General features: G+C 45.1%; 1 protein-coding gene and 1 non-coding gene across 2 annotated transcripts in view; one reads left to right on the top strand and one right to left on the bottom strand.

The window, feature by feature from the left end:
• Positions 1–18,113, bottom strand: part of LOC124553489 (voltage-gated potassium channel subunit beta-2) — a 753,666-nt gene that overhangs the window by 683,189 nt on the left and 52,364 nt on the right. The window contains exon 2 of the mRNA XM_047127344.1: positions 2,826–2,902. Coding sequence (XP_046983300.1) covers positions 2,826–2,902 — 77 coding nt within the window. The remainder of the gene's footprint in view (positions 1–2,825; positions 2,903–18,113) is intronic.
• Positions 5,454–5,528, top strand: Trnat-ugu. The gene has a single exon. It is a non-coding gene; the product is annotated as a tRNA-Thr (tRNA).

Raw genomic sequence — 18,113 nt, 5'->3', positions numbered from 1 at the left:
GCCAAATTCTGTCCAGCCGGCCAAAACTCTGTTTGGTTGGATGGCCATGTCCACAATGCTCCAAACTTTCTCAGTTGGGGAGAGATCCGACGATCTCGCTATCCAAGGTAGGGTTTGTCAAGCACCAAGAGAAGCAGTAGAAACTCTCTGGTTTGGTATTATCTTGCTGAAATGTAAGCTCATGATGGCTCGGCATGAATGTCAACAAAAGGTGGCGTAGTGTATCATCGACTTACCGTTGTGGTGTGAGGATGCAGCGGATGACAATCAAAAGGCTCCTGCTATGAAAAGAAATGGCACCCCACACCATCACACCTGTTTCTTGGGCCATACGACTTGCAACAGTCAGGTTGATACCCCACCGCTGTACGGGGCGTCTCCAGAAAAGTTTCTGCAGATCATCGCAGCTCAGTTTGAAGTGGGGCTTATCACTGAAGACAATTTTACTCCAGTGAACGAGATTCCGGGCCGATGAAGTGCCTAGAGATGCCCCAGACAGCAGGGGATACCAACTTGACTGCGCACATTATACGATTGCCAAACTCTACCTTGACCAGCAAGGTCACCGGATCTTTCCTCAATTGAGAACGTTTGCAGCATTATGGGCAGGGCCCGTCAATCAGCTCGTAGTGTTGATGATCTAATGTGCGAATTAGACAGAATTTGGCACGATGTCCATCTGGGGATCATCCAACAACTATCAATCAACGCCAAGCTGCATAGCTGCTTGTTTAATGGACAGAGGTGGACCAACACGTTACTGACTTGCTCAATTTGGGAAACTCTTTCTCTTGAATAAATCATCCAATTTTTCTGTAATTGTAATGATTTTTTCCTCTGTATTTGTACATGACGTCTTCCGCATTCTGCCCCTTTCGGATAACTGTGACTACACGAGCCTGGCTTGAGCCCTTACAATGTTCACAGATTGCCCTTCCATCCACTGGCAACACGATCCTACGAGTGTTTTTTCACATATTGTCCACAAACAATCCAGTAAACAAGAAATGTCAGTGCGTCTTGGTAACCATTTCCTTACTTTATCAGTAAACTCTTCCGGGCTAAGTTGCCGTGCTCGATCTGTAGAACTTCTTCTCCCTGACGTTTCGTTCTCAACTACGGAGAACATCTTCCGAGGTGAGTCGACTGTTGAGAACGAAACGTCAGGGAGAAGAAGTTCTACAGATCGACCACAGCAACTTAGCCCGGAAGAGTTTACTGATAAAGACGCCGGCTGTGAAAGCCTACATGGAATGATTCATTTCCTTACTATTTTTTTTAAAGGAATCTGATTAATCTTCGCTACATACTTCCATTTATTATGTTTTTGTAAGTGAATTCGCAACTTATTCCCACTGCCTCTGGGGGAAAAACTGGTTGTATGTCTGAGAAAAGTATTTCCTGACTCAAACTCGAGACCTTTGACTTTTGCAGGCAAGTAGTCTACCATCTCAGCTACCGAAGCACGACTCACAGCCTGTCCTCACAGCTTCAGTTCTGCCATTACCTCGTCTTGTACCTTCCAAACTTCACAGAAGCTTTTATGCGACCCTTACAGAACTAGATCTCCTGGAGAAAGGTTATTACAGAGACATGGCTTAGGCACAGCCTTGGAGGATGTTTCCAGGATGAGATTTTCACTCTGCAGCGCAGTGTGCGCTGATATGAAAATTCGAGAGGCAACGGTCCGGCGCACAGTTTTAATCTGCCAGGAAGTTTCATATGGGTGCACACTCCGCTGCAGAGTGAAAATCTGATTCGGGAAACAGATCTTCCACGTGTCGTGTCCCACCGTAGCGGTTGAAAGATACCTGTTAGAGAATGGACTGTTAGGAAGTCTAATGCTGTTTCCTGGATGTTGTGTACATAGTTCCGCGTAGTCAGTGTGTACACAACTTTCCCACTAGAGCGCGCCCCGCTAAGCACAACAGCGCAGGCGCAGCGCTCGTCCGCCTCCCCACTACGAGATGGCACTGCCTTAGAGACGGACCAAATCCTGCTTCCGCCGATCCACGTATTAATATGTAACGCAGCCAATGAGATCGCTGCTATCGTAGAACCTTTTCTCCTCGCGGATCACACGCGCGAAGTATTATAACGAGTGTACAGACCTCTGATTAGTCAGTCTGCATTAGTCTGCAGTCACGTTTCAGTCTGCGCCTAATAAGATTACCATATTCCTGTACATAGCCATGAAGATAAATGACTAGACACTTTTGTCAAGTATCAGAAATATGTGAGAATAAGATTAACGTACCAAGACCAAAGGAACTTCAGATTGTCAATTGTAAACAGCATCCAAAATCAAGTTACATAATATCTATGATTTTTATTATTTTAATAAATGTGTGTGAAAATTAATCAAGTTCTGTTCAAAGTTGGTCACCGTCAATCCGCTACTCTAAGCGTGCAAGTGGCATTTCTACCGTCTGACCTAACGGCAGAAGATAAACACGCCACGATTAGACCACGAGACATGTCGCTCTACTTCGTTAGAGCGACATGTCAAATAATCTGATGGTGTGTGTACCGAAGGTCTTACAGTACGCATGCCACACTGGATCTACAAGGTCGCTTACCATACAGAAAATTTACATCTGGAATAAAAACATCTGCATAGTTGGGAAATATCAAGCACGAGGGATACAGTGGTGTGGGGCAAAGATGGCAACACTTGTTTTCCTTTAAAAACTGGTGACTAGAAGATGAAGGGCGTGACTCACATGGACTGGAGCGATGAAGACCTGCACTCCCGCTGCTGTTGTTGCTGGTACTGCTGTTGTTGCTGCTGCTGCAGTTGTTGCTGCTGTTGTTGTTGTTGGTACTCCATCTCCCTCATCTCGCGGTCCAGCTCCCGTTGTTCTCGCTCCAGCGCCCGCTGCGCCCTATGTTGTTGTTGTGCCTGAAACACAACGGAAAAAGGCGGATCGACAACTTGCCATGTATTGTTACAAAGTCACAGGCTTCCAAAATACTGTCACTAAGTAATTGCAACCATCTGCTGGCTGGCGGTCGGTTTGGCTTTAGAAAAGGTATCAAATAGGCAGTTCTACATCTACATCTACATTTATACTCCGTAAGCCACCCAACGGTGTGTGGCGGAGGGCACTTTACGTGCCACTGTCATTACCTCCCTTTTCTGTTCCAGTCGCGTATGGTTCGCGGGAAGAACGACTGTCTGAAAGCCTCCGTGCGCGCTCTAATCTCTCTAATTTTACATTCGTGATCTCCTCGGGAAGTATAAGTAGGGGGAAGCAATATACTCGATACCTCATCCAGAAACGCACCCTCTCGAAACCTGGCGAGCAAGCTACACCGCGATGCAGAGCGCCTCTCTTGCAGAGTCTGCCACTTGAGTTTGCTAAACATCTCCGTAACGCTATCACGGTTACTAAATAACCCTGTGACGAAACGCGCCGCTCTTCTTTGGATCTTCTCTATCTCCTCCGTCAACCCGATCTGGTACGGATCCCACACTGATGAGTAATACTCAAGTATAGGTCGAACGAGTGTTTTGTAAGCCACCTCCTTTGTTGATAGACTACATTTTCTAAGGACTCTCCCAATGAATCTCAACCTGGTACCCACCTTAGCAACAATTAATTTTATATGATCATTCCACTTCAAATCGTTCCGCACGCATACTCCCAGATATTTTACAGAAGTAACTGCTACCATTGTTTGTTCCACTATCATATAATCATACAATAAAGGATCCTTCTCTCTATGTATTCGCAAGGCATTACATTTGTCTATGTTAAGGGTCAGTTGCCACTCCCTGCACCGAGTGCCTATCCGCTGCAGATCTTCCTGCATTTCGCTACAATTTTCTAATGCTGCAACTTCTCTGTATACTACAGCATCATCCGCGAAAAGCCGCATGGAACTTCCGACACTATCTACTAGGTCATTTATATATATTGTGAAAAGCAATAGTCCCATAACAATCCCCTGTGGCACGCCAGAGGTTACTTGAACGTCTGTAGACGTCTCTCCATTGATGACAACATGCTGTGTTCTGTTTGCTAAAAACTCTTCAATCCAGCCACACAGCTGGTCTGATATTCCGTAGGCTCTTACTTTGTTTATCAGGCGACAGTGCGGAACTGTATCGAACGCCTTCCGGAAGTCAAGGAAAATAGCATCTACGTGGGAGCCTGTATCTAATATTTTCTGGGTCTCGTGAACAAATAAAGCGAGTTGGGTCTCACACGACAGTTGTTTCCGGAATCCATGTTGTTTCCTACAGAGTAGATTGCGGGTCACCAAAAACGACATGATACGCGAGCAAAAAACATGTTCTAAGATTCTACAACAGATCGACGTCAGAGATATAGGTCTATAGTTTTGCGCATCTGCTCGATGACCCTTCTTGAAGACTGGGACTACCTGTGCTCTTTTCCAATCATTTGGAACCTTCCGTTCCTCTAGAGACTTGCGGTACACGGCTGTTAGAAGGGGGGCAAGTTCTTTCGCGTACTCTGTGTAGAATCGAATTGGTATCCCGTCAGGTCCAGTGGACTTTCCTCTGTTGAGTGATTCCAGTTGCTTTTCTATTCCTTGGACACTTATTTCGATGTCAGCCATTTTTTCATTTGTGCGAGGATTTAGAGAAGGAACTGCAGTGCGGTCTTCCTCTGTGAAACAACTTTGGAAAAAGGTGTTTAGTATTTCAACTTTACGCCTGTCATCCTCTTTTTCAATGCCATCATCATCCCGGAGTGTCTGGATATGCTGCTTCGAGCCACTTACTGATTTAACGTAAGACCAGAACTTCCTAGGATTTTCTGTCATGTCGGTACATAGAATTTTACTTTCGAATCCACTGAACGCTTCACGCATAGCCCTCCTTACGCTAACTTTGACATCGTTTAGCTTCTGTTTGTCTGAGAGATTTTGGCTGCGTTTACACTTGGAGTGAAGCTCTCTCTCTCTCTTTTTTTTTTTTTTTAAACTCTGTATGGCGGAAGTATCTGTTCCCGAAAGAACAGTTACCGTGGATGACCATGCAGCTTTGCTGGAAATGAAATGAAAATTAAATGGACACCCTAGCTGCAAACAGGCGTTGATGTACTTCATTGGGGACATGTTGAAAATGTGTGCCCCGACCGGGACTCGAACCCGTGATCTCCTCCTTACGTGGCAGACGCTCTATCCATCTGAGAACCCGCGGGCACGGAGGATATTGCGTCTGCAGCGACTTATCCCTTGCACGCTCCCAGCGGTGGCTCAGATGGATAGAGGAGATCCCAGCCATTGACCTTCCTGTGCGAACGCACACGCTATGCCCGAACTCGTACGGGTCTTGGTAGATTAATCTGCCACGAGTAATGAGTATGATGGGCAAACATCTATTAGGCGCACTACGAATGTAGTGGTGTGGACATGTTGGGAATGTGGACCTCACGGGGAGCGTGCAAGGGATAAGTCCCTGCAGACGCACTATCCTCTGTGCCCGCGGTGGCTCAGATGGATAGAGCGCCTGCCATGTAAGCAGGAGATTCCGGGTTCGAGTCCCGGTCGGGGCACACATTTTCAACATGTCCCCAATGAAGTACATCAACGCCTGTTTGCAGCTAGGGTGTCCATTTAATTATCATTTGAAGCTCTCTTTGCTTTCGCAGTAGTTTCCTAACTTTGTTGTTGAACCACGGTGGGTTTTTCCCGTCCCTCACAGCTTTACTCGGCACGTACCTGTCTAAAACGCATTTTACGATTGCCTTGAACTTTTTCCATAAACACTCAACATTGTCAGTGTCGGAACAGAAATTTTCGTTTTGACTGTTAGGTAGTCTGAAATCTGCCTTCTATTACTCTTACTAAACAGATAAACCTTCCTCCCTTTTTTTATATTCCTACTAACTTCCATATTCAGGGATGCTGCAACGGCCTTATAATCACTGATTCCATGTTCTGCACTTACAGAGTCGAAAAGTTCGGGTCTGTTTGTTATCAGTAGGTCCAAGGTGTTATCTCCACGAGTCGGTTCTCTGTTTAATTGCTCGAGGTAATTTTCGGATAGTGCACTCAGTATAATGTCACTCGATGCTCTGTCCCTACCACCTGTCCTCTGTTCTGACATTGCGCTTGAGAACGGAGGCAACGGAAGACGGGTAACAGAAATACGAGGGGCGTTTGAAAAGTCCGTGCAAAGTCCGAGAGATGGCGCCACCGGCGCGTATCGAAGTTTCGTTTAGTTAGTAGCATCTTTGGATAGAATGCACATAAAGCTTCAGCCATATTGGTCTATTTCTTTGTGTTTGGCATTCGTGTGAATCAAGGAAGAAAAAGAATTTTGTGTGGTGATTAAACATTACTTTATGAAAGACAAAACACCTCAGGAGACTAAAGAGAAGGTTGATAAACATTACGGTGACTCTGCACCTTCGATTAGAATAGTTTATAAGCGGTTTCAAAATTTTCGGAGGGGCCATATGGGCACAAGTGATGCTGAACGTTCTGGACGCCCTGTGGAGGTTACGACTCCAGAAATCATTCATAAAATCCACGAGATGGTGATGGATGACTGAAGAGTTAAGGTGCGTGAAATTGCTAGTGCTGTGGGCATCTCGAATGAACACGTACATAATGTTTGCATAAACATTTGGACATGAGAAAGCTATCCGCCTTGAAAGGATATGGATCCTGTACACCTCCCGTAAACTTGATCCTCCTCACCCGCTCGTATCCCCGATCCTCTCCCGTCCCCGCCCGCTGCCGCGCCTGTATTCCCACGTCCCGCCCGGTCTCCATCTCTCCACCCTCCTTACCCTCTCCCAAGGTGGCTTCCGCCAACTCCCTCTCCCTGATGTTGTCCTCGTCCCCTCCATCTACCCCTCCTATCAACTTTGACCCTGCCCCACCCCCCACTTCCGGTGTCCTTTCCTTTCGGCACTCTCCCTCCCTTCTCTTCTCTTCCCTTCTTTTTCCTTTTCCCCATCCCCTCCCTCCCCCCCTCTTCCCCCGGGCTTCCTCACCCCCTTCCTCCCTCCCCCCCTCTCTCCCCTGCCCGTGGCATCTCTGCTCTCCCCTCTCGCTCTCCCACTCCCCTTCCTCCTCCTCCTCTCTTGGCAGGTCCCTGGACTCGCACACGCATAGTGAACATTCGCGTGCCGGGGATCATCGCCTTCTGTGTCTCGTGTGTGTGACGTCGTTTAGTGTTTTATGGTGTCCGCCGTCCCACTACTACATTCACTTGTGCCGTCGGATTCATCAGTGTTCTGTGCACCGTGCCAACGTGTTTTCAGTGTTGTTATCGCCACGTGTGAACGACTACGTGTTTTTTGTGTCTCTGTGACCTCTCTCTTTTGCCCGTCACTTTGTTCACTATCATTCTCCGTTCTTATACTATTGTAAATGCTATGGCTGAAGAGCGGCGTAGTGTGCTGCTGCCAGCCTACCTGATTTGTACAGGTTTTACAATAACAATAAAGTAAAAAAAAAAATAAAAAAAAAGCTATCCGCAAGATGGGTTCTGCGATTGCTCACGCTTGACCAAAAACGGAATCGTGTGGAGTGTTGCAAGGATGGTTTGCAGCTGTTCAGGAAGAATCCGCAGGACTTTAAGCGTCGTTTCGTCGCTCTGGATGAAACATGGATACATTACTATACTCCTGAGGCCAAATAACAATCTAAACAATGGGTTACCAAGGGAGAATCTTTCTTTCAGCCGGAAAGTTTATGGCGACTGTCTTTTGGGATTTGCAAGAGATAATCCTCATAGACTACCTGGAAAAGGGTAAAACTGTTACAGGTGCATCTTATTCATCGTTATTGGACCGTCTGAAAACCGAGCTGCAAGAAAAACGTCGGCGATTGGATCGCAAAATTTCCATCACGACAATGCACCAGCACACACCTCAGCAGTTGTGGTTGCAAAATTAATGGAAGTAGGATTCCAACTCATTTCACATCCCCCCCTATTCTCCAGACTTGGCTCCCTCGGACGACTATTTGTTCCCCAATTTGAAGAAATGGCTGCTGGGCCAAATATTTTATTCAAACGATGTGATTGCAGCAACTAATAGGTATTTCGCAGACTTGGATAATTCCTATTATTCGGAAGGGATGAACAAATTAGAACAGCGTCGGACGAAGTGTGTAAGTCTAAAAGGAGACTATGTCGAAAAATAAAAAAGGTTTACCCCAAACACGTAGGTAGTTTTTATTTTTGCACGGGCTTTTCAAACGCCCCTCATACTAGATGCATGGTGCGTGTGTCAGATTAGCATTCTTTCTTCGCCAGGTGCCGCTGCTACCACCTGGACGGGTTTATATCGATAGTAGGTCGGTGGTCATATTGTTCTCGCTGATCAGTGTATACGAAGAAGATGGAAACAAAAGAAATGTCCAATAGTCGCACAGAAATTCGTTGATAACATTGCTGCTCTCACTGAAAGCGAAAAAGAATTGCAAAAGCTGTTGAATGGAATCGACAGTCTAGTGAATACACACTACGGACAGAGAGTAAAGCAAAGAAAGATCAAAGAAAGGAGCAGTAGCAGGAAAGAGATTAGCGATGCACTTCACATCAAAATAGGGGACCATGAAGTAGATGAAGGTAAGGAATTCTGCTACAATGGAAGCAAAATAACACACCATGTACGAAAGAACAGAGACACAAGCAGCAGACTAGCTTAGGCAAAGAGGGCATTCCTGACCAAAATAAGTCCATTGCACTGCCTGAGAAAAGCGTGAAGCACCAAGAAGAGAAGGAAATAGCGAAATGAAACTGATCCATCATCTATCAGAGGTGGAACTGGAACAGCGGAAAGTTCCACGGGACTGGAAGAAGGCCCAGATCATAGCAATCTATAAAAAGGGTAAAAAATCGGATGCACATAATTACCGGCCAATTTCACTGACATCGATTTGTTGTAGAATCGTGGAACATATTTTGTGTTCAGGCATAATGACGTTTCTATATTCTGAGAAGCTTATCTGCAAAAACCAGAACGATTTTAGGAAACAGCGGTCGTGCGAGGCACAGCTGTCCCTCTTTGTGCATGATATACAACAGGATCTAGATACCGGCTCCCAGGTTGATGCCATATTTCTCGACTTTCCAAAGGCCTTCGACTCAGTTCCGCACTGTCGCTTGCTACAAAAAGTGCGCTCTTACGGTCTATCCGGTGACATATGCGGTTGGATAGAAAGTTTCCTAACAGTTTTATGCATGGGGTGACTTCAACAGAAACAAGCGTAATTTCTGGTGTGCCCCAGGGCATCGTAACAGGTCCGCTGCTTTTTATGATTTACATAAACGATCTGGTTGATGGTGTTGACAGCGGCATTAGACTGTTTGCCGATTGTAGTGTCGGCAGACTTGCCAACACTACTTACACTAATAGAAAGAGGCGGCCAAGATGCACGCGCTAACTCACGCAGGCGGGCGTTAGGTCTGAAACAGGACACGTAATGAATGCTATAAAGAAAAGTACGTAGCTGCTGGAATACTTAACTTTAATCCATCATTTGTATACAGCGTTCTTGATGATACAAGTGAGACTCTCTCTAGATAAATGCAATATAATGCTAATGGCGCCTTGCTAGGTCATAGCCATGGATTTAGCTGAAGGCTATTCTATCTATCTCTCGGCAAATGAGAGAAAGGCTTCGTCCGTGTAGTCGCTAGCTAAGTCGTCCGTACAACTGGGGCGAGTGCTATTCCGTATCTCTAGACCTGCCGTGTGGTGGCACTCGGTCTGCGATCACACAGTGGCGACACGCGGGTCAGACATGTACTAATGGACCGCGGCCGATTTAAAGCTACCACCTAGCAAGTGTGGTGTCTGGCGGTGACACCACACCGATGATGCTGTACTCTACAGGAAAGTAGTATCACACGAAAGTTGTGAACAAATCAATGAGGATTTGCAGAAAATAGTGTGTAATTTCTGGCAGTTACCTCTCAACATTAGTAAGTGTAACCTACTGCGTATAACAAGGAGAAAATCCCCATTACTTACTAAATAAATGCCCAGTCTTTGGCAGCGGGAACATCCGTCAAGTATCTGGGTGTTACTATTCGAAATGATCTCAAATGGAATGATCAGATTACACAAGTAACGGGCAAGGCGAACTCTAGATTGCGGTCTAATGGTAGAGTCCTGAAGCGATGCAGTCCTTCAACAAACGAAATTTTTTACAATACGTTAGTTGGTCCAGTCTTAGAGTATTGTTCGTCTGCGCGGGACCCTTACGTGTTGGCTCTGATTCAAGAGATTGAGAAGGTCCAAAGAAGAGCGGCAAGATTCGTGACTGGTACATTTAGCCATCGCGAGAGCGTCACAAATCTCATAGAAAGTTTGAGGTGGCACGCATTTGCTGGCGCGCTAAATAGAAGTGGCTGCTCACTAAATTCCGAAATCCGATCTTCGCCGAGGATTTAGAGCATATATTATTACCACCAACTTACAAATTGCGCAAAGACCACCATTCAAAGATAAGGGAAATTAAAGCTCGCACTGAGGCGTTCAGACAGTCGTTTTTCCCTCGCGCGATCCGCGAGTGGAACAGAGGGGGAGAAATGTGACTTTGGCGCGAATTGTGCCCTCCGCCACACACCGCTTGGTGGCTAGTGGAGTATATATGTAGAGGGTATTTGATGTTAGTTTAGTGGTTAAAAATCGATTCAGATTTACAAAGGACTCGGCAGTATGAGCCCATGACTTTGAACCCATCTAGCCTTGGTCCGTGCACTGATCTGCGACTAGATTCACGACTTCCTAACAAACAGAACTCAACACCTCGCTCTTACCGGAACAAAATCGACAGATGTAAAGGTAATTTCCGGAGTACCCGAAGGAAGTGAGGAAGAAGCGCTTCTGTTTATCATGTACATAAATGAACAAGCGGAAAGCGTCGGAGGTTCTTCAAGACTGTTCGCAGATGATGCGTTTCTCTACAAGAAAGTAGCAACACCAGAACACACTATCGATCTGCATAGAATTGATGATCGGTGCAGGCCCTGGCAGTTGAACTTGAACGTAAATAACTGTAAAATATTGTCCATATGAAGGAGAGGAAATCCCTTACTGTACGGCTACACTTGTTGTTGTTGTGGTCTTCAGTGCAGAGACTGGTTTGATGCAGCTCTCCGTGCTACTCTACCCTTTGCAAGCTTCTTCATCTCCCAGTACCTACTGCAGCCTACATCCTTCTGAATCTGCTTAGTGTATTCATCTCTTGGTCCCTCTCTACGATTTTTACCCTCCACGCGGCTTTCCAGTACCAAATTGGTGATCCCTTGATGCCTCAGAAAATGTCCTACCAACCGATCCCTTCTTCTAGACAAGTTGTGCCACAAACCTCTTCTTCCCAATCATATTCAGTACCTCCTCGTTAGTTATGTGATCTACCCATCTAATCTTCAGCATTCTTCTGTAGCACCACGTTTCGAAAGCTTCTATTCTCTTCTTATCTAAATTATTTATCGTCCACGTTTCACTTCCATACATGGCTACACTCCATACAAATACTTCCAGAAACGACTTCCTGACACTTAAATCTATACTCGACGTTAACAAATTTCTCTTCTACAGAAACGCATTCCTTGCCATTCCCAGTCTACATTTTATATCCTCTCTACTTCTACCATCATCAGTTATTTTGCTCCCCAAACAGCGAAACTGCTTTACTACTTTAAGTGTCTCATTTCCTAATCTAATCCCCTCAGCATCACCCGCCTTAATTCGACTACATTCCATTATCCTCGGTTTACTTTTGTTGATGTTCATGTTATATCCTCCCTTCAAGACACCATCCATTCCGTTCAACTGCTCTTCCAAGTCCTTTGCTGTCTCTGACAGAATTACAATGTCATCGGCGAACCTCAAAGTTTTTATTTCTTCTCCATGAACTTTAATATCTGCTCCGAATTTTTCTCTTCTTTCCTTTACCGCTTGCTCAATATACAGATTGAATAACATCGGGGAGAGGCCACAACCCTGTCTCACTCCCTTCCCAACCACTGCTTCCCTTTCATGTCCCTCGACTCTTATAACTGCCGTCTGGTTTCCGTACAAATTGTAAATAGCCTTTCGCTCCCTGTATTTTACCCATGCCACCTTCAGAATTTGAAAGAGAGTATTACAGTCAACATTGTCAAAAGCTTTCTCTAGGTCTACAAATGCTAGAAACGTAGGTTTGCCTTTCCTTAATCTTTCTTCTAAGATAAGTCATAAGGTCAGTATTGCCTCACGTGTTCCAACATTTCTGCGGAATCCAAACTGATCTTCCCTGAGGTCGGCTTCTACTAGTTTTTCCATTGATCTGTAAAGAATCCGCGTTAGTATTTTGCAGCCGTGACTTATTAAACTGATACTTCGGTAATTTTCACATATGTCAACACCTGCTTTCTTTGGGATTGGAATTATTATATTCTTCTTGAAGTCTGAGGGTATTTCGCCTGTTTCATACATCTTGCTCACCAGATGGTAGAGACTGGCTCTCCCAAGGCTGTCAGTAATTCTAACGGAATGTTGTCTCCTCCCGGAACCTTGTTTCGACCCAGGTCTTTCAGTGCTTTGTCAAACTCTTCACGCATTATCGTCTTTCCCATTTCATCTTCATCTACATCCTCTTCCATTTTCATAATATTGTCCTCAAGTACATCACCCTTGTATAGACCCTCTATATACTCCTTCCACCTTTCTGTTTTCCCTTCTTTGCTTAGAACTGGGTTTCCATCTGAGTTCTTGATATTCATACAAGTGGTTCTCTTTTCTCCAAAGGTCTCTTTAATTTTCCTGTGGGCAGTATCTATCTTACCCCTAGTGAGATAAGCCTCTACATCCTTGCATTTGTCTTCTAGCCATCCCTGATTAGCCATTTTGCACTTCCTGTCGATCTCATTTTTGAGACGTTTGTGTTCCTTTTTGCCTGCTTCATTTACTGCATTTTTATATTTGCTCCTTTCATCAATTAAATTCAATATTTCTTCTGTTACCCAAGGTTTTCTATTAGCCCTCGTCTTTTTACCTACTTGATTGCTGTCTTCACTATTTCATCCCTCAAAGGTACCCATTCTTCTTCTACTGTATTTGTTTCCTCGCTTCCTGTCAATTGTTCCCTTATGCTCTCTCTGAAACTGTGTGCAACCTCTGGTTTAGTCAGTTTATCCAGGTCCCATCTCCTTAAATTCCCATATTTTTGCAGTTTCTTCACTTTTAATCTACAGTTCATAACCAATAGATTGTGGTCAGAGTCCACATCTGCCCCTGGAAATGTCTTACAATTTAAAACCTGGTTCCTAAATCTCTGTCTTACCATTATATAATCTATCTGAAACCTGTAAGTGTCTCCAGGCTTCTTCCATGTATTCAACATTCTTTTATGATTCTTGAACCAAGTGTTAGCTATGATTAAATTATGCTCTGTGCAAAAGTGTACGAGGCCGCTTCCTATTTCATTCCTTAGCCCCACTCCATATTTACCTACTACGTTTCCTTCTCTTCCTTTTCCTACCATTGAATTCCAGTCACTCATGACTATTAAACTTTCATCTCCCTTCACTACCTGAATAATTTCTCTTACCTCATCATACATTTCATCAGTTTCTTGATCATCTGCAGAGCTAGTTGGCATATAAACTTGTACTACTGTAGAAAGCGTGGGCTTCGTGTCTATCTTCGTTTATTGTTGAAAATATTACTTACTTTTTTGGGTTCGTAGCCATTATTAACTGCAATACTTTTGATCAAATTTATTTCTGAATCAATATTTTCGGTGTATAAGAGAATAGAAATAGCTCTATGGACAACTGAATGAATGGAAGCTTCTTTTTATGAAGCTGGGGCTATGTTGAAGTAAAAGGTACTGTTTGATCAGTGCAAGTTTCTTTAGGGAAGGTATTAATGGAAATTTTGTCATCTACTATTGTCGGAGTAAGGTCTAAGCAGCGCGTAAGTGCCGGAATTAGTTCAGATGGCTCTGAGCACTATGGGATTTAACTACTTAAACCTAACTAACCTAAGGACATCACACACATCCATGCCCGAGGCAGGATTCGAACCTGCGGCCGGAATTCGTTTTCAAGCTCGCAGGTGAACGTAATTTTTTAGTGAAGCTCGTTGAACATTTTGTATAGGTGATCAGTCCCACTTATTCGGTTCTCTATAAGTAATGAAAATATCGCCAACATACCTAGAATATGAAATAACGCCTAAGGCAGCAGCTGATTGGTGATATAACTGTCTATTGAACTCGAAATAATTATATTTAGCTACGATTTGAAGCAAACCCATGAAATCAGTAATTTGTTCGTCATAAATGACTTTTTTGAAGAACCGTAAATTTTTTTCTTCTTTGTCCAACGCTGTTTTTTTTTAATGTCGAAAGAAATTAACATAGTGTCTTGATCACATTATAAGTCTTTCATTTTATTGACTACGTTTTGACTGTTGGTGATAGAATAATTATTCCGGAAAACAAAAGATTTCTTCAATTTTTCGTATAGAAACCTAGCTATTCATACTAACCGGAACGTGATATTAATTAACTGCCTTTTTTGGTAAGGTTTAAGTAAAAATTTAGCATCGTTACCCGCGGTTTTGATTTATTTTTGCAAAACACAGAAAGTCGTACACCTGCCTAATATCGTGTAGGGCCCCAGCGAGCACGCAACACGACGTGGCATGGACTCGACTAATGTCTGAAGCAGTGCAGGAGGGAACTGACACCGTGAATCCTTCAGCGCTGTCCATAAATCCATAAGACTACGACGGGGTGGAATCTCTTCTGAAACAGAACATTGCAAAGCATCCTAGATATGCTGAGTAATGTTCATGTCAAGGGAGTTTGGTGGCCAGCGGAAGTGTTTAAAGTCAGAAGAGTGTTCCTGGAGCCACTAGCTATTCTGGACGTGTGGGGTGTCGCATTGTTCTGCTGGAATTGCCCGAGTCCGTCGAAATGCGCAATGGACATGAATGGATGCAGTTGATAAGACAGGATGCTTACGTACGTGTCACCTGTCAGAGTCGTATCTATACGTATCAGGGGTCCCATATCACTCCAACTGCACACGCCCCACCATTACAGAGCCTCCACCAGCTTGAACAGTTCCCTGCTCACATTCTGGGTCCACGGATTCATGAGGTTGTCTCCATACCCAAACACGTCCATCCGCTCGATAAAATTTGAAACGAGACTCGTCCGACTAGACATGTTTCCTGTTATCAACAGCTCATTGTCGGTTTCGACGGGCCCGGAGAGGCGTAAAGCTTCGTGTCGTGCAGTCAACAAGGCTACACGAGTGGGCCTTCGGCTGCGAAAGCCCATATCGATAATGTTTCGTTGAATGCTACGCACGCTGACTCTTGTTGATGGAGCAGCATTGAAATCTGAAGCAATTTGCGAAGGGTTGCATTTCTCTCAAACTGAACAATTGTCTTCAGTCGTTGTTGGTCCCGTTCTTGCAGTGTCTTTTACCGGCCGCAACGATGTCGGAGGTTTGATGTTTTAACGATTTCCTGATATTCACGGTCCACTCGTGAAATGGCTGTACGGGAAAATCCCCACTTCATCGTTACCTCGGCGATGCTGTGTCGCATCGCTCGAGTGCCGACTGTAACACCACGTTCAAACTCACTTAAATCTTGATATCCTGCCATTTTAACAGCAGTAACCGATCCAACAACTGCGCCAGACACTTGCTGTCTTATATAGGAGTTGGCGACCGCAGCGCCGTATTCTCCCTGTTTACAAAAATGGCTCTGAGCACTATGGGACAACATCTGAGGTCATCAGTCCCCTAGAACTTAGAACTACTTAAACCTAACTAACCTAAGAACATCACACACATCCATGCCCGAGGTGGGATTCGAACCTGCGACCGTGGCGGTCGCGCGGTTCCAGACTGAAGCGCCTAGAACCGCTCGGCCACAACGGCCGGCTCCTGTTTACATATCCCTCTACAAGGTGTTACAAAAACGTCCGGCCAAACGTTCAGGAAACGTTCATCACACACAAAGAAAGAAAATATGTTATGTGGACATGTGTCCGGAAACGCTTAATTTCCATGTTAGAGCTCATTTTATTACTTTTCAAATCACATTAATCATGCAATGGAAACACACAACAACAGAACGTACCAGCGTGACTTCAAACACTTTGTTACAGGAAACGTTCAAAATATCCTACGTTAGCGAGGATACATGAATCCACCCTTCGTCGCACGGAATCCCTGTTGCGCTGATGCAGCCCTGGAGAATGGCGTATTGTATCACAGCCGTCCACAATACGAGCACGAAGAGTCTCTACATTTGGTACCGGAGTTGCGTAGACAAGAGCTTTCAAATGCCCCCATAAATGAAAGTCAAGAGGGTTGAGGTCAGGAGAGCGTGGAGGTCACGGAATTGCTCCGCCTCTACCAATCCATCGGTCACCGAATCTGTTGTTGAGAAGCGTACGAACACTTCGACTGAAATGTGCAGGAGCTCCATCGTGCATGAACCACATGTTGTGTCGTACTTGTAAAGGCACACGTTCTAGCAGCTCAGGTAGAGTATCCCGTATGAAATCGTGATAACGTGCTCCATTGAACGTAGGTGGAAGAACATGGGGCCCAATCGAGACATCACCAACAATGCCTGCCCAAACGTTCACAGAAAATCTGTGTTGATGACGTGATTGCACAATTGCGTACGGATTCTCGTCAGCCCACACATCTGGATTGTGAAAATTTACAATTTGATCACGTCGGAATGAAGCCACATCCGTAAAGAGAACATTTGCACTGAAATGAGGATTGACACATTGTCGGATGAACCATTCGCAGAAGTGTACCCGTGGACGCCAATCAGCTGCTGATAGTGCCTGCACACGCTGTACACGGTACGGAAACAACTGGTTCTCCCGTAGCAGTCTCCATACAGTGACGTGGTCAACGTTACCTTCTACAGCAGCAACTTCTCTGACGCTGACATTAGGGTTATCGTCAACTGCACGAAGAATTGCCTCGTCCGTTGCAGGTGTCCTCGTCGTTCTAGGTCTTCCCCAGTCGCGAGTCGTAGGCTGGAATGTTCCGTGCTCCCTAAGACGCCGATCAATTGCTTCTAACGTCTTCCTGTCGGGACATCTTCGTTCTGGAAATCTGTCTCAATACAAACGTACCGCGCCTCGGCTATTGCCCCGTGCTAATCCGTACATCAAATGGGCATCTGCCAACTCCGCATTTGTAAACATTGCACCGACTGCAAAACCCCGTTCGTGATGAACACTAACCTGTTGATGCTACGTACTGATGTGCTCGATGCTAGTACTGTAGAACAATGAGTCGCATGTCAACACAAGCAACGAAGTCAACATTACCTTCCTTCAATTGGGCCAACTGGCGGTGAATCGAGGAAGTACAGTACATACTGACGAAACTAAAATGAGCTCTAACACGGAAATTAAGCGTTTCCGGACACATGTCCACATAACATCTTTTCTTTATTTGTGTGTGACGAATGTTTCATGAAAGTTTGGCCGTACATTTTTGTAACACCCTGTATTTGAATACGCATGCCTGTATCAGTGTCTTTGGTGTTTCAGTGTGTAAGTATAATGATACTGAGATCTGAGAATGTAGCCACATTGCTACATAGTTATAAAACAGTATTGGGGTCATTCATTGCTAGTCCCAACGTTTCAGTCCTCCGTTCTTTCTGCCACGACAGATACCCGGCGCTAAATTTCCGCAATGTGCGCACCCCCGCGTGTCCACCCATCCGCCATTCGCTAATGAAGCATCCGTCTCCCAGTGGACGATGCCGTTACGCTTTGGCCTTTCGCCGCAGTGGGCGTGGTCGCTACTGCGGAAGTTACTGCCGACAAACAACAGGACGACAGCGAGGGGAATGCCACAGTCAGTTACACGGCAATCTACATCTAAATCTACATCCATACTCCGCAAGCCACCTGTTGGTGCGTGGCGGAGGGTACCTTGAGTACCTCTATCGGTTCTCCCTTCTAATCCAGTCTCGTAATGTTCGTGGAAAGAAAGATTGTCGGTATGCCTATGTGCGGGCTCAAATCTCTCTGATTTTATCCTCATGGTCTCTTCGCGAGATATACGTACCTGGGTGAAGGTATGTTCTCGAAACTTCAACAAAAGCCCGTAGTGAGCTACT

The sequence above is a fragment of the Schistocerca americana genome, chromosome 11 (genome assembly GCF_021461395.2).
Source record: "Schistocerca americana isolate TAMUIC-IGC-003095 chromosome 11, iqSchAmer2.1, whole genome shotgun sequence".
NCBI lineage: Eukaryota > Metazoa > Arthropoda > Insecta > Orthoptera > Acrididae > Schistocerca > Schistocerca americana.
The sequence above is the reverse complement of the archived record's forward strand: the minus strand, read 5'-3'. Positions and strand labels throughout refer to the sequence as shown.